The sequence below is a fragment of the Pteropus medius genome, unplaced genomic scaffold (genome assembly GCF_902729225.1).
Source record: "Pteropus medius unplaced genomic scaffold, Ma_sr-lr_union100, whole genome shotgun sequence".
NCBI classification, from domain to species: Eukaryota; Metazoa; Chordata; class Mammalia; order Chiroptera; family Pteropodidae; genus Pteropus; species Pteropus medius.
The window spans coordinates 5,923,081-5,937,690 of record NW_024356336.1 but is presented as its reverse complement, the minus strand read 5'-3'; the positions used below and the strand labels follow the sequence as shown (position 1 = coordinate 5,937,690).

The window sequence follows — 14,610 nt, the reverse complement described above, 5'->3', positions numbered from 1 at the left end:
CTCTCTTAGGGCTGCGGCCGCTGCTATCGGGCTGGGATGAAACCTGGGTGTCTCCTCTCTGGTCTCTGTCATCCAAACACAGAGAGGCCTGCCCGGGTGTGCTCATGGCTTTGGCCTGTAACCCTTTCTGGGGTAATGAGTTCCATAAGTTTATCTTTGCTGGTACTGTGAATTCCTGTTTATCCAGAGGCCCACAGAAATAAACAGAATACTCGGATGACCAGAATTTTCCATCTCAGCATGTTCAAAGATAACCCGAGTCACAGTTGTCCCCTGGGCCTTGCAAGACCCTGAGGGCCCGCCACAGACACATAAACACACATACCCCCATGGCATTTGGTTGCATTTCACCATTTGGTGGAGTCGGTTATAGAAGTGCAGACCACTGGGGCTAGAAGGGCCTCGAAGAACCCCTGTGGGTTTCACACTGGGCCCTGAGGAGCCCTGTGGGGTGGGGAGGTGACCCAGGGCTGTTTTGGGGTAGGGTGGGGAATAGGGCACACCGAGAAAACAGAGCTCAGGGTTTTACATGTTAGAATAGCACGTGAGGGTTTCCTTTAAGAAGGGGAGATTCTTTTGCTAAAAACAAAATAAAAACACCCACGAAAGCTCAGACATGACCAATGTAGTTCAAATCTTTACAAAAGAAACCTCTGGGGCCCTGAGCACTGGAGCAACTCGGCAGAGGTCATCTGGCCAATTGTGCACTGGCGGGCTGGATCCCCAGGCCACAAAGGGTTGCACACTTACTGCCATCCTGCACCATGACTCCTACTGAACAGAACACCCTCTGCCTTGACCATCCCCCCGCTGGGACTTGACTGGGCTTCCCTCGTTTATCCCAAAGTGACATCCTTCCAGCTCTGAAGAAAGGGACCTGCTCGGGGACCCAGGGTTTGCTAATAAGTCTGTGGTCACTCTCCCTATGCAAGTCATCTTCTGCAGGAAAGAAAGAGTCCTGCCCATGCAGCCCACCCCTCGTCCTTCCTGTCTGGACACCTGTGTTGGGAGGAGCTGGGCAACAGCCAGGCAGCAGGCTTCACACGGGGGCATTTGGAGCTCTCGTGGGCAGCACAAAGTGATCGGCAGCTCAGGCTGCAGAATCGGACTCCTTCTCTCTCTCAGTGTATGTATATAGAGTCCCTGCCATGTGGGGATCATTGGTAAGCAAGACCCAGGAGGCCCTCCAGCAGCCTGCCATCTTGTGAGAAGACAGACATAAAAGCAGCTCAGACGCTGAGCTATTTAGGGGAGCAACGGCAGGGGGAGTAACACTGGCACATAAAGAGGAATTGAAGTAAGCCAGGCAGAAGAGTAGGGGGAAATGGTGTAAGAAGACAGACTGACCAAGGCAGATTGTGACATTAAATGAGATGATGCATATAAGATTCCTAGCATCATAGAGGCCACAGGGGTTCGAACTGTGATAGCAGTTCTTGTGGTTCCTTGTCTAGAATGGCTGAATCAGGGTATCATGAAGGTCATCTAAGCCAATGGTTCTTAACCAGAAGTGATTTTTCCTCAGGGGACACTTGGCAATGTCTGGAGACATTTTTGATTGTCACAAAGGTTAGGGAGGGCAGTGCTATTGGCTTGAGTGGGTAGAGACCAGAAAGGTTGCTGAAAATCCTACAGGTGCGAAGGGCGGCCCCCACCTCAAAGAATGTCAGTCATGCCAAGGTTGAGAAGCCTGGCTCTCAGTTCGCCTACCTCAGAATTCACTCCCCTCTGAATTATCTGTATCGACTAGTTGACAAGCCTGCACTTGAGCACCTCCCAGTGACAGGGAGCTCACTACCCCTCAGGCAGCTGGTTCCATCTGTAACTCAGTAGATTCACAATGTTCCTTCGCATAAGGACTTGAAATCCCTTTCACATTTCTATAACCTCCAAGCCTTTGTCCTAGTTCTGGCCTTGGAATAGCATGAAAGGCCTTCAAATATTTGAATCGTCCCTACTCCAGGCCAAACAGCCTCCATGAGACTCAGGAAGTTTGACCTGGGTCAGAAAGTGGTCCCGTGCCTGTATGAAAAAGCACATGATGTCACCACGCCCACTTAGAAGCCAACATGCCCAGCTGGTGGGGAGGTCCAGCCTCCGATGTCCCGTGTTCTCCTGCCTGCTGCATAATGCTCTCATGCGGCTTCTCTGAGCCTCGGTTTTATCTTCTGTAAAATGGGTAGAAAGTCACCCGCCTGACCTTTCTTGTTTAGTGCCTCAATGCTCAGGGGAGGTAGCAGGTGGGAAGATGCTCTGAAAGGCAACAACCCTGCACAGAACAGTGCAAAGAGTTAATATCTTTAACATGCCCAAGGTGTACCCTTCCCCTAGATCTGCATCATTGGCCAGGTATTTTCACGTGACTGTCTTCCTCCCTGTTCGCTGATAGAAGAGGCAGAGCGGCAACAGCGATCCCATTTTACAGACGAGCAAACTGCAGGTCAGAGACCGCATTTGAGACACAGCAGGGGCAAATGCTGAACCCGATACTCTGGCTCCAAATACAGGACCATAAATACTAGAGCCATGGCGGCTGAAGGAGGCCAGGACGAGGAGGAAGAAGAACATGTCAGGCTGAGAAGATGAGGGGCTGACAGGCGCCATCGGTGGGAAGCGCCCCACCATCACCGGGGCCTGCTCCCTCTCCGCACGCACTTCTTTTGTCCCTTCAAAGCTGTCTGTAGTTGGTTTACGCGAACAGAAGTGGAGGGGTAGCCAGGAGCCCACAACCAGGGCACCTGCTCCTCTCTCACACCTCCCCTCCCCTTTCGTTTCCTCTTGTGGCTTGAGTTTCCTTCCTCCCTTCAAAGCTCATGGTTTCTCTCCTTTAGAAGCCACTTTTTCTTTCTTGGAATCTGCCCAGGGAGAGACACCTGTGTTTCTGTTTCAATTTCTCCTCAGGCACCCGTGTTTCCTGGGAAGGTCAGGGAGGGGGACGTGGCTTCTGGGCAGCAGGTCATCATCTGGCTCCACCAGGCCGGGAAGCTGGTGTCTGAGAGGCCCCAGTCCTTCTGTTTCCAGGCCCTGACACCTGACAACCCTCTCTTTTTCTGCCTCCCTATGTGTCATCAGTTGGCCATCTTCACTCAGATCTTAGCCTCAGAGACTCACAGCTTCAGAGATGGGAGGTTTTTTGTCAGAATCCGGGCCCAGAGAAGGGCAGAAGCTTGCTAGAGGGAACACAGCTGGGTATGGGCAGATGGGAGTTCCCTGCCCTTCCCACTGTGCCGAGCAGAAATCCTTTCTCGGCCCCTCCTTCACTCTCACCCAGCCCCTCAGAACATGTCCTGAGTGTGCTTCTGCCCCCTCCACCTGTGACGTCTTGTTCTCCCCCTCACTTCCTTGCCTGACTCATTCTTCAGGACTCAGCTTAGTATTACCTACTCCAGGAAGCCTCCCTGGAATGCTTCTCCCTCGTTCCAGTTCCCTAGGCTGAGAGGTGTTCTCTTCTCTTTCCACGGCACTATACTAACACGACTTCATGTGCAAAACAGGTTCCATTCACACCAGGACCCCGCTCACCCTAACCCCGGCCTGTGCCTTCTGGTGCCATGAATGAAATTACTTCTCTGCTCTCCCTTTACTTGGGAGCTCCTTGAAGGCCGCACCTTAAACATTTTCTTTTTAAGACAGCTTTATCGAGAGAGAATTTACACAGCATACAAATTGCTCATTTAAATGATTTCTAGTATATTCACGAATAGGTGCAACCATCACCACAGTCAATTTTCGAATATTTTCATCACCTCAGAAAAAGGACCATATCTTTTGGCTATCACCCACCCACAACCCTGAGCAACCACTAATCTCCTCTCTGCCTCGATGGATTTGCCTGTTCTAGACATTTCTTATGGGTAAGATCAAACAATATGTGGACTTTTGTGACTGGATTCTTTCCCTCGACATGATGTGTTTCAGGTTGATCCACGCTGTAGCATGTATCAGACCTCAATCCTTTTTTAATGGCTGAATAATATTACATTGTATGGATAGACCACATTTATCCATTTGGGTTGTTTCTACCTTTTGGCTCTTATGAATAATGCTGCCATGAACATTCCTGTACACATCTTTGTGTGGACGTGTTCATTTCTCTTGGGTATATACCTAGGAGTGGAATTGCTGGGGCAGACTGTAACTCTATGTTTAACTGTTTGAGGAACTGCTGACTGTCTCCTAAAGGGGCTGCACCATTTTGCATTCCTCTCAGGAGTGTGTGAGGGTTCTGATTTCTTCACATCCTGTCCAGTTATCTGACTTTTTGATTCTGGACTTCCTAGTGGGTGTGAGGTGGTGAGCCTTACATCTTTCATTTGCTGGAAGCAGACCCAGGGCTGGGAGCCCAACTTTTCACTTCTGCTGGGGGGACTTTAGGCAAAGTCTCTTCACCTCGCTGAGCCTCATGATTCTCTTCTGTAGAATGGAATATGGTAGGTGGTCGAGAGACAGTGAATGTGAAGTACTTAGCATAGTCAATATGAGCTCAATCACTGTAGACTACAGTAACAGCTACGATAATCACTCTAAAAGCCTCGAAGTTTCTGGCACACGGTGGGCCCTCGTGGATGTGGGTGGAGTGACTGGCAGCAAGTGTGTCCCGAGGAGGGTGCCAGCTGAGGACCTGGCCTGGATGACAGGGTCCAGGGAAGCGCTCACAGCCTCACGTCCAAGGGCCCCTTGGCCAAAGCCCTGTCCAGGCCGGCTCTTGTCTGGCATGGGAGATAGTTTTCTTTCTACAGGCATTTGGAGACTCAGCACATGTAAGCCTGCTCCTCCTGATGGTTTGAGTTAGAAAGCAGCTGATGCCTTCTGGAAAAACATTATTGTTGGAGGCCAGTCTTCTTATTGGCAGAGCTGACTGCCCTGGCCTGGCACTCCAAGCACAAAAGCCTTTGCTGGCAAAATCGAAGCCTCCTCATGGGGAGCTCCCTTCCCCCGCTCCCTCCCGCTCATCCAGCCTCCGCTGGGCAGGGCAAACACTGGCTGTCAGCCGGGAGGGAGTCGGGACAAGAATCCTCTGGCTGTCTGGGCCCATCCACCCAGCAGCATGTTGGTGGACCGAGGTCTGACTCAACTCCTAGCCTGGCAGAGGTGGTGCCCTCTGGGGAAAGGGGAAGCGACTGGGAAGAGAACAGGGCCAGGAGGAAAGTGGCAGCAGGCTGGCTGGACACTGAGCTTGGAAAAAGAGAAACGGTGTTACTGCTTTCATTGGACAGATGAGGAAACTGAGACTCAGAGAGGTGATGTCACCTGCCTACGGTCACAGAGTCAGCAGGTGGTAGCCTGAGGACTGGATCCCAGGCCAGCGCCAAAGCCCCACCTTTCCTTTTCACTCTGAGAATGGGAATAAAGTGCTTTACGAAGCAAAAGGCAGGGTACAAATATCATTCTTACTGCTCTTTTCCTTGTCCAGATCTGCCCCTTACCTCCTCACCTCGCTGTCCCAGAGCAGCCCAGGGGAGGTGGTCAGAAGAGGCTGGCGGGGCCTCCCTTCATGCGGGCCATTGGCTCTGCTGTTGCTTCTGCTTGGTCACTGACAGTTAGAGCTGCATGACTGGGGCTGCCTTATCTCCTCGAGGACAGCAGGCTTGTGCTCTGAGAAGCCTGGCTTCAGATGAGCAGTGACGATTGTCAAGATCTGCAGCACCCTGATAAAGCCATGGCAGCACGGGACCAGACGGATGGAAGGTCCCCTCACACCCCTTCCTTCACTGCCCTGACTGCCCCAGCTTCTTAAGCTCCTTTCCCTTCCTCACCAGGACAGATGGCTCCCCCAGGGCCTGTCCACTCCAGCCCTGGGACACCCACCGTTAACCATCTTAGGTGTCCCTGGAGCCCTTGCCCAGTCTCCCATTTCTGAAGTCAAAATGTCACTCAGATTCTGTCTCCTCTGGGCTTCCCCTGCCATGCCTGTCCTGAGCCCAGCTCCTTCTTTGCTGCCTTTAGTCGCTAATTGACTGCCTCCCTGGCTAGACCGTAATTTCCTTAGGACCAGAGGACACATCTTATACCTCCCTGCCTCCTAGGACTTGGCACAGTGCCTGGCGCACAGGTGCTGAGGGAGAAACGAGCTCAGGAATTATAAGAGTAATGATGACGGTTACGATGATAATGATGATAATGATGGCAGCCACTGTGTCCTGAACACTGACCTTGAGCCTTTACCTGCTCAGCTGTTTACCTAGATATGCCACGTAACCCCCCTGACAACTCAGAGACTCGGGTGCTACTAAGTGCATCTTGTAGAGGAGAAAAGGTCACCCAGAAAGGAAGGCCTGGACCTCAGACTGTATGGAGGCGTGGTGCTGGGAAGGCCTCAGTTTCCTCTGCTTTACGGGAGCCGGACACCTGCTCTCCTTTTTTCCCTCCAGGTGGTCGTGTGGGTCAAACAGCACAACGAGCACGCTGTCAAGTGCAGACAGCTGCCCAAATCCACGGCACGGTGAAATAAATGTTTATTGGAGGGCCTACTCAAGCCCAGCTAGCCGGGAAGGAATGGGGATTTTTAACATTCCCTTTCCCACCTGTTCTTTAAGGATAATAGTGAAAATAAAGATAATTACAGTAACCTTAGTCCCTTATGGGAGGACCGGGTACTGGACCGGTTGGTGCCAGCCCACGGATCCCGACAGCCGGCACCCTCAGCAACTTTCCTCCTCCCATGCCAGCTCCAGCTGCACAGGCCGTCTTTCTGCCCTAGTTAGAGTCGAGCTGCTGCCCAGGCCATGCTCTCTGTTTGGGTTCTCCTGTTCTGCTCTCCTGACTCTGCTGAGATGTCAGCCCTGCTAGGCAGCCTTCTCCAGCTCCTGGTCTGTGCCCATAAGAGGCTGGCAGAGCCCTAACCCTCCTCGGTGGCACTCATCTTTGCTCTAATGAAATAATTAACCACAAAATTATGACATCAGTCTCTCCTGCCAGGCCAAAGGCTCTGTGGGGGAGGGCCCCTGACTTGTTCGGTCTGTGTCCCAGGGCCAGACACTTGGCAGGTGGGTTTTAGTGAGGGCTCACTGACTGATGGCATGAATGAAGGAGGGAATGGGTGGATATTTCATTCAGCTCTATCCTTCATCAAAGCTCAGCGGGGCTGTGCTGTGAGCCATGTTGCATCCAGCCAAGAATGCTAATTGATCTTGATATGTTAGAGGTATATGGCGCATGAGCTCTGGAGTCAGATGGTATCTGAATCCCAGCTCTGCCACCTCTTAGCTGGTAATGTTGAGAAAGCGGCTCGACCTCTCTGGGTCTAACAATAAAATCAGGATAATGATAGGACCTCATTGGTGCTATTGATAGAGGCTTATGTAAATTAAAGATTACAATGAGAGTGACTGCAATTATTATTATTATTGCTAGTAATGACTCAGAGGATTCCTCCCCCACAATTAATATCTTTGTCATGTAACAGCAGGGGCCCAGGTCATGACAACAGAGTTGGAAAGGCCTGGGAAGAGAGCCAGAAGCCTAGGGCTCCAGCTCAGTGGCCCAGTCGGTCGTGTGACCAGGAGGAAGTCACTCCATCTTGCCTGCTAGCCAGATGACTAACACCCGCAGCAATCTTACCTCACAGGGGTGTGGGAGAAGATCAAACAGAGACATGAATGAGAACTAGTCTCTCTGCAGTTATTTGTTGAATACCTACTGTGTTCCAAGGCTCAAAGAGGACCAGTGAACAAGACCACAGGAGCCCTCCCCCTGAGAAGCCAAACACTAAGGGATTACTACAAAGTGAGCAAGTGCCCTATAAACGCTTATTCTGCTTGAGGAAGGGGCCATGTGGCAGCCGAGTCATCTCTTTGAGTTTGAAGTACAACCTAATGGTTCAGTGGAGATGTACTTCCCTTCCTGCCTCCTTCTAGTGATGTGATCCAGGCACCTCCCTCACCCTCAAAGCCTCTGAGTCTTCATCCATGAAACAGGCTTTGAGGTGGGCATAAAATATACCTTCCTCACCACAGTGGTATAAGGATAAAGTGAGTTCTGTGTATGAGGGCTTAGCACGGAGCCAGACACGGCTCTCTCACTGCGTGGTGGTTATTGTTAATGCCCTGAACTCGCTGTGACCTTGTCATAACCTTGTCTCCTGGCCCTGAGTTGGCTCCTGGGGTTTGTGAATGAGATACAGCTGTGTCATTGTTCTTCAAGGAAAGAGAGACCTGGAGTGTGGCTGGTACCTGGAGACTGAGTTCCCTTTCTATCTCTCGGCCAACTTTTGTTACACACACGTACATGACTATATAGGAATATAAGAAAAATTTGAAATAGTCCAAACTGTTAATTATAGAGGGTAGGATGAAGACATCCACCAATTATCTTTTACTTATATGTATTATTTGAACAATAGATTACTTTTTGTGGTTTGTGTTTCTTTATTGTGATAAAATATATATAACATAAAATTTCTCATTTTAACTATTTTTAGGTGTACAGTTCAGTGGCATTAAGTACATTCATATTATTGTGCAACCATCACGATCACTTCCAGAACTTTTCCTTCTTCCCTAACTCAAATTCTGCACTAACTCCCCATGCATCCTCCCTCCAGCCCCTGAAAACCTCTATTCTACTTTCTGTCCCTATGATTTTAGCTTTTCTAGATATCTCATGTAGATGGACCCATACAGTACTTGTCCTTTTGTGACTGGCTTATTTCACCTAGCATAGTGTCTTCGAGGTTCATCCACATTGTACCATACGTCAGAATTGTATTCTTTTTAAGGCTGAATAGTATTCAATAGATTACTTTTGCGATTGGCAAAAAATACAGATTGAAAAAAAAAACCCAAATAGAATGACTGTGTGAATGACTGAAGAAAGAACGGGTGGGCGAATGCCAGGGGTCTTCCAGGAGTGACTTCAACTCTGTGAACTTCGGAGAGGGGGCAGCAGGTCAGTGAGTGACAACTTGGGGACAGGCACCCCGTGAATCAGCCCCGGGCTTCTTCTATCATGAGAGGAGGGAGTTAGGCCTCCTGTCGCATGGCCAAGTGGACAATGAAGACACTCAGCCTACCAGCCAAGGGCTGTGACTCACAGGCCATGAGGCCAGGCAGGGCCCCCACGCTTGGCCCCTGATGCCCCAGCCATTCAACCTGGGCAGTGAGCGGTATGGAGTTCCCAGTCGCCTTCTGATACGGGCCCTGCTCCCAGGCTCTGGGGACGACCCAATCGGCCCGCTGAGTAAAGAGGCTCCAGACAATCCCTCCTTTCATAAACTTCCACTGCTGACTAATGCCTCCCAGTCACGCTGGGCCCTTCCACCCCAAAACCCATCCCTGGCCTGGAGCTGGCCCTGTGGGATTTTGAGGGAGGCTCTCCCTGGCCCTTGGTGCTGCCCTCATGCCCTGTCCCATCCAGCCTCTGGGCCCTGCTTGTCAGCCCTCTCCAGGGCCAATTTCCCTTCCCTCTTCTCTTCCTCCTGTCAACCCCAAGCTCTCCCAAGCCCTCACCTTTGGGTCTGGTCAAGCCTTAAGTGGGTCCTGCCATAATCGAATCTCCACTGAGGGGCTTCTTGTAAACCCTCCTCCTGCCCATCCCTGGCCTTTCCCATTAAGGCTGGGGGTCACCGGGAGAAGACTCCAATGTGGGGATTTCAGGCACTTGAGCAGGTGGGCAGGCGAACTATTTCTGATCATGTGTGCAGGGGCATCTTAAGGTGCCCTAATTCCTTCAAGGCACATAGAGAGACGTTGTGGAAAGAGATGGGCTTTGGAGTCAGGCCTGAGTTCAAATTCTGACTCTGCCACTTACTTGCTGGGTAACCATAGGCAGGTAACTTAACCTCTCTGAGTCTCTCTTTATCTGTTAAAAAAAAAAAAAAATGGAATGGGGGTGGGAATGATAATCCCTCATTTCCAGAATGGATGTGAAGCATCTTCCAGAGAGACTCTCAACTCATTCTTGGTGGAGGTGACAGTCCCAACAGAGGGGCTCAGGATGTGGTGTTGGCGATGCCTCGGGGATCACCTGCTCTCCAACAGGAGGCCTTGGCTGAGGAGTGTGCGGCTGGTAAGAGATAAGCTGAGTCCTTATGATGTCTTGGCCCTCATGGTGGCTTGATTCACCAGCTGAGAAATGGCCTCTTGTTCTCAGAGTTGATGGGAGGGTGAATGACATTCTTTTATAAACTATGTGAGGGCTGGGAGCTGCATTCCTAGAGGGGAGCCTGGCATAGACAGACAGTACAAGACATCAGATGATGAGAAAAACTATCCCTGTTTGGTTCTGGAATGGAATCACTTCTCTTTTTTTGTGAGGTGATGGGAAGGGAGAAAGGGCCATTGCCAGCTTCTCTTGCTAATGAGGCCTACTGGAGGGGAATGTGGGAACGACTTGGCAGGATCCGAGAGGCAGCTTGGAAAACCGGGAAAAGCTCCTGCCTGGGAGGCAAGAGCTATGGTGAGGTCCCAGTTGGGCCTCCCACCAGCCGTGTGGCCGTGGGTGAGTCACAGTCTCTCCGGGTGACACGGTTCTTATCTACAAAGGGAGGAGGGTAAGACGTGAGGTCTTTTCAGGCCCTTTTTGTCTCTAAGATTCTCTAACACTGCACCATCTCTTTAAAGATGAAAAGCAGAGATGCTGAGCTGAAACAGATGTGGCGGATAAAGCCAAGATAATCAGCCCAGCGGTTTCTCTCCCTCCAATGCCCTGCGTCAGCAAGGCCTTGGGTGAATTCTGGCGTTTGCTCATTTCGATAGGTAATCAAGGCAAGATCTGTGGGCCCAACTTCCGGAAGAGGGGCTGATCGAACAGTTTTTACCTTCGATCTTTCTTTCTTCCTTGATGGCATGTATGTGTTGTGGACCCTCTGAATCCCTGAGGCTCCAGGCTGGCTCCCAACACTAAGCATTTCCTACATACGGTTTTTTTTTGTATTGACCCCCACATCCTCCTGACCTTCCACAGCTGGAGCCTGGGGTTGCCCATTCACTAAAGAAGTATTTAGTATGTGTCTCTCCAGTGGCTGGGGCCAAGATAAAAGGTTCTGGGGCACGTGTACCAGAGGGAATTCCCACAAAGTGCTGGTGTGTGAGATAACTATGCTTCTTGCCCCCGAGGGGCCCGTGAGCCAGGAAAGGAGATGAGAGGTGAGCCAGTATCCATGGGCAAAGCAGCAAGCGCGTAAAGAAGGGCTCAAGGTGGCAGAGTGGCACATCCTGCTGCCCCTTGGAAAGGTGGGAGGAAAGGGAACTGGGACGGACGAGGGAATGACATGAGCAGGTGACACATTTAAGCGGCACACAGCTAGCTCTGAGAGATTTTGTTTTAAAGTAACTTCCACCCATTTCCATCCCAGACCTGGTTTGTCTCCATCATCACCTTGATTGAATTTGTTTGTTATCTGAAGCCCCCTCTAGAAGGAAAGCCTGAAGAGGGAAAGAATGTTGCTGCCTAGTAAACAATGTCCACCCAGTGCCCGGACAGAGCCCCGCACAGAGAAGGTGCTGGAAAAGTCCATGTGGCGTGTGCAAAGATATTTGAGCAGATGAGGGAAAAAAATTGAAGTTGTGTTTCAGGATGGTGGAGTCGCAAGGCTGAGTCAAAGCTGGGAAAAGAGGTCGAACATTCCACCTTTTAAGAACCCAAGACATTTGTTTCTTCTTCCTTCCTAATCAGTGGTTTCTTGCCCTTTACTGGAGCCTTTCACTGGAGCATCTGGGTCTGGAACGCGGACGTGCGTGGGAGGGATATGAAACTGTGCCGGCAGACCTGAGAAAAGAATCGGTCTTTGTCCTCATCTTCATGTGCACCTGTCGTCCCAAACCCTTGACAAACATTGTGTCATTCACCTTCCCAACCTCTCCGTGGACTTGGCCAGGGTTGGGGGAAGTGCAGGGAGCAGCATTCCATGCATTCCTGCCTCCTGACAGCTCCTGGTACCAGGGCTGTGAGCCCAGGATGTCCAAAAATTCCAGCTGACTCATCCGTGGGTGAGCAAGGCCAAGACGAGGGGATGGGTAGAATCTCCTGGAGCTCTGCCTCTGTCCAGGTCCTCAATTCAGAGGGGAAAGTGGGGCGGGGGAGGGGTGATAGCTAGGATTCTGGCTGTCTCTGCTTGAGTGATGCTCAGGTGTCACCCGAGGTGCCAGGAAGTGGTGACAGATGCATTATGGTGTCGTGGGTAGGGAGCCTGGGTCCTGGATCTCAGATGCCCTGATTTGAGTTCTGGCTCCATCCTTATCACCTTCGCAACCTCATCAAACCTCTCTGGGCTTCAGTGTCTTCAAGTGGAAACGGGGGTGGATAATGGTTCCGACTTCATGCCTAGTGGGGTGGATGAAGCAAGAGAATGTGGGTAAGATATGAGCACAATCCCTAGGACACGGGAGTTGCTTAACAATGATGACTTGTGCTAGAATGTCACCCTTTTGATGCAATGACGTGAAACACTCTTCCGGGTGGGCAGACGAGTGTGTAACGAGCTCTTGCTCAGACCCACAGGACAAAGGCTGAAAAATGGCGTGGTAAGATGTCACTGCCTTGCTTTGGGATTCTGGGTAGAGCCATGCTCTCTCTGAATGTCCCCTGTCACAGCTGAGCCTCCTGTGACCACACTTAGAATGACACCACACTGAACAGGCAGCAGCTTTTCTGGTCCTCACATTGCCTTCCAGATGGCTTGTAACCACATCCCTGCCAAATTCCTCTTACCTCCCCTCAAGACTCATCTGATGCCAGAGAATTTCTCAAAAGGGGGAAATACAGTCCTGTCGTCATCACCTCATCACTGCATCACTAGAGTCCCTGGCTTAGCCCTGCCTTCCAGCTGTTCCCCCTGGGGATATCTCTAGAGGTTTTTCCCTAGCTCTGTCCGGGGGATGTCGGGGAGAGTGAAGTCCGGGAATGAGGATGGGACACAAGGCACGACGTGACCTTGGGCCAGTCTCTGGCCTTCTTCACTTTCCCCGGTGTCTGTGAAAGGAGGAGGCTGGCTGAGGTCATTCATTTCCGGCAGTTCTGTCCCAGAAGGTTCTGAGTGTGGGGGAGAGCTGAGCAGCTGAACACTTGTTCCTCTTCAGCAGGAGAGCACAGGGGTTGGGAGACAATTGGCTTTGGGTTCAAATCTTCACCCCGTTCCTTTGCTGGCTCTGTGACGTTAGGCGAGGCTCACACCCTCTCTGAGCAGTGACACTATCTGTAAATTGGGCATACCAGTTGCCACCTCCAGAGCTGTTGTAAGGATTAAGCTAGAAGATGTATGTGCAGAATTCAGCATGGTGTCTGGCACTCACGATATCTATTTTTTTTCTGCAGAAATATGCGTTTGCTCATCTTCGCTGTACTGCTGACCTTACTAAGAAACCAAGGCCCAGCGGCATTTGGTGGGAAGAGAATTCAGACCATGTTTTCATGTTTCAGCTGCCACGCCAGGCTGGCTTCAGAAGGAAGATGCAATAACTTAAAGGAAAAGTCCCAGTGTCTGCTCCAGCCCCCTCAGGCGGCTCTCAGAGCTCGTGCCAAGAGATGGCTTGGCGCCGTGTTCTTTCCTTCATGCACATTAGCGTATTTCCAGATGTTTCAGGCAGCAGCTCACGGAGTCCTTTCAGGTTCTGTTTCGTTGGATCTCCTTTCCTATAGCTTCTCTTTCCTTTGCTTTTCTCCAACTGGGCGTCGTAGCTTTATAGACAAAAAAAAACAAAAAACCTACATCTTTCTCATCACCTTCAAAATCCCCCGACCAGTCTCTTTCTCAGAAGATCCCTGGAAATGTTTTGGCCAGTCAATCACGAAGGGAGGGAGGGTCAGGACAGCTGAACACCTTATAAAATGCTCCTTTTACCAGTAACGACATGAGCTGCCTTTAATATTTCACACTCAGATTTCAGTTGTTCCATCCTGCACACGGCTGAGGTCCTGGGAAATAGGGAGTTCTGGTAACCCAGGCCAGCAAAATAGAACAAGTTCTCTCCTGAATACTGTAGGAGCTCTGCATGGCCACTTCACCTGTGTCATCTCGATCTTCCTAACCCCAGGAAGTAGGTGATATTAGCCCCCATTTTTTTTTTTTTTTTTGGATGAGAAACAAAGACTCAGAAATGCCAGGTAACTTGTCCAAGGTCATGAAGCTACTGAGAGAATCATTTTGGCTTGACTTGGCCCAACTCCAAAGGCCCAGCTCTTTCCATGACAGATGGATGTCGGGAATATGCCTACATAGCCTATGCATGGCCTAGGCTCTGGGCTTTTGCTACCAGCCGTCTACCAACCTGGGACCTAAGCCATAAACTTCAAACTGAAACTTGGCCTGGTAAGCAAGTCACTGGCCTAGCCTCATCAAGGAGGAGTCACACCAACTCTTGGAGAAGTATCAGCAAAAAAGGGATGCGCGTGTGTGAGGAGTGTGCATCCATGTATGGGGGTGTGAGGATGCATGTCTATGTAAGGATGTGTGTGTGTTTGTGTTTGAGGATGTCCATAAGCATGTAAACCTATGTGTGCATGTGTATGTGATGACATGTTGTGATATGAGAATACGTACTCACCTGTGTGTTTGTATGTGAAGGTGCACTTATATGTAAGGACGTGTGTGCTTGTATGTGAGGATTCTCTGTTTAGAGAGACTCTCTTGGTATTGAGTACCAAGAGCTTCTCAACACCTATAACAGTTATTTT

The 14,610-nt window shown here is 50.6% G+C and overlaps 1 protein-coding gene and 1 long non-coding RNA gene across 2 annotated transcripts in view; one reads left to right on the top strand and one right to left on the bottom strand.

Moving 5' to 3' along the window:
- Positions 1 to 8,847: 8,847 nt before the first annotated feature.
- On the top strand, positions 8,848 to 13,783 carry LOC120602003 (uncharacterized). Its single transcript, XR_005652617.1, has 3 exons — positions 8,848 to 9,605; positions 9,856 to 11,927; positions 13,252 to 13,783. It is a non-coding gene; the product is annotated as an uncharacterized LOC120602003 (long non-coding RNA).
- HORMAD2 (HORMA domain containing 2) overlaps positions 12,207 to 14,610 on the bottom strand; it is a 101,170-nt gene continuing 98,766 nt past the window's right edge. The window contains exon 11 of the mRNA XM_039862013.1: positions 12,207 to 12,261. Within this exon, the coding sequence (XP_039717947.1) occupies positions 12,256 to 12,261 (6 nt within the window). The 3' untranslated portion in view covers positions 12,207 to 12,255. The remainder of the gene's footprint in view (positions 12,262 to 14,610) is intronic.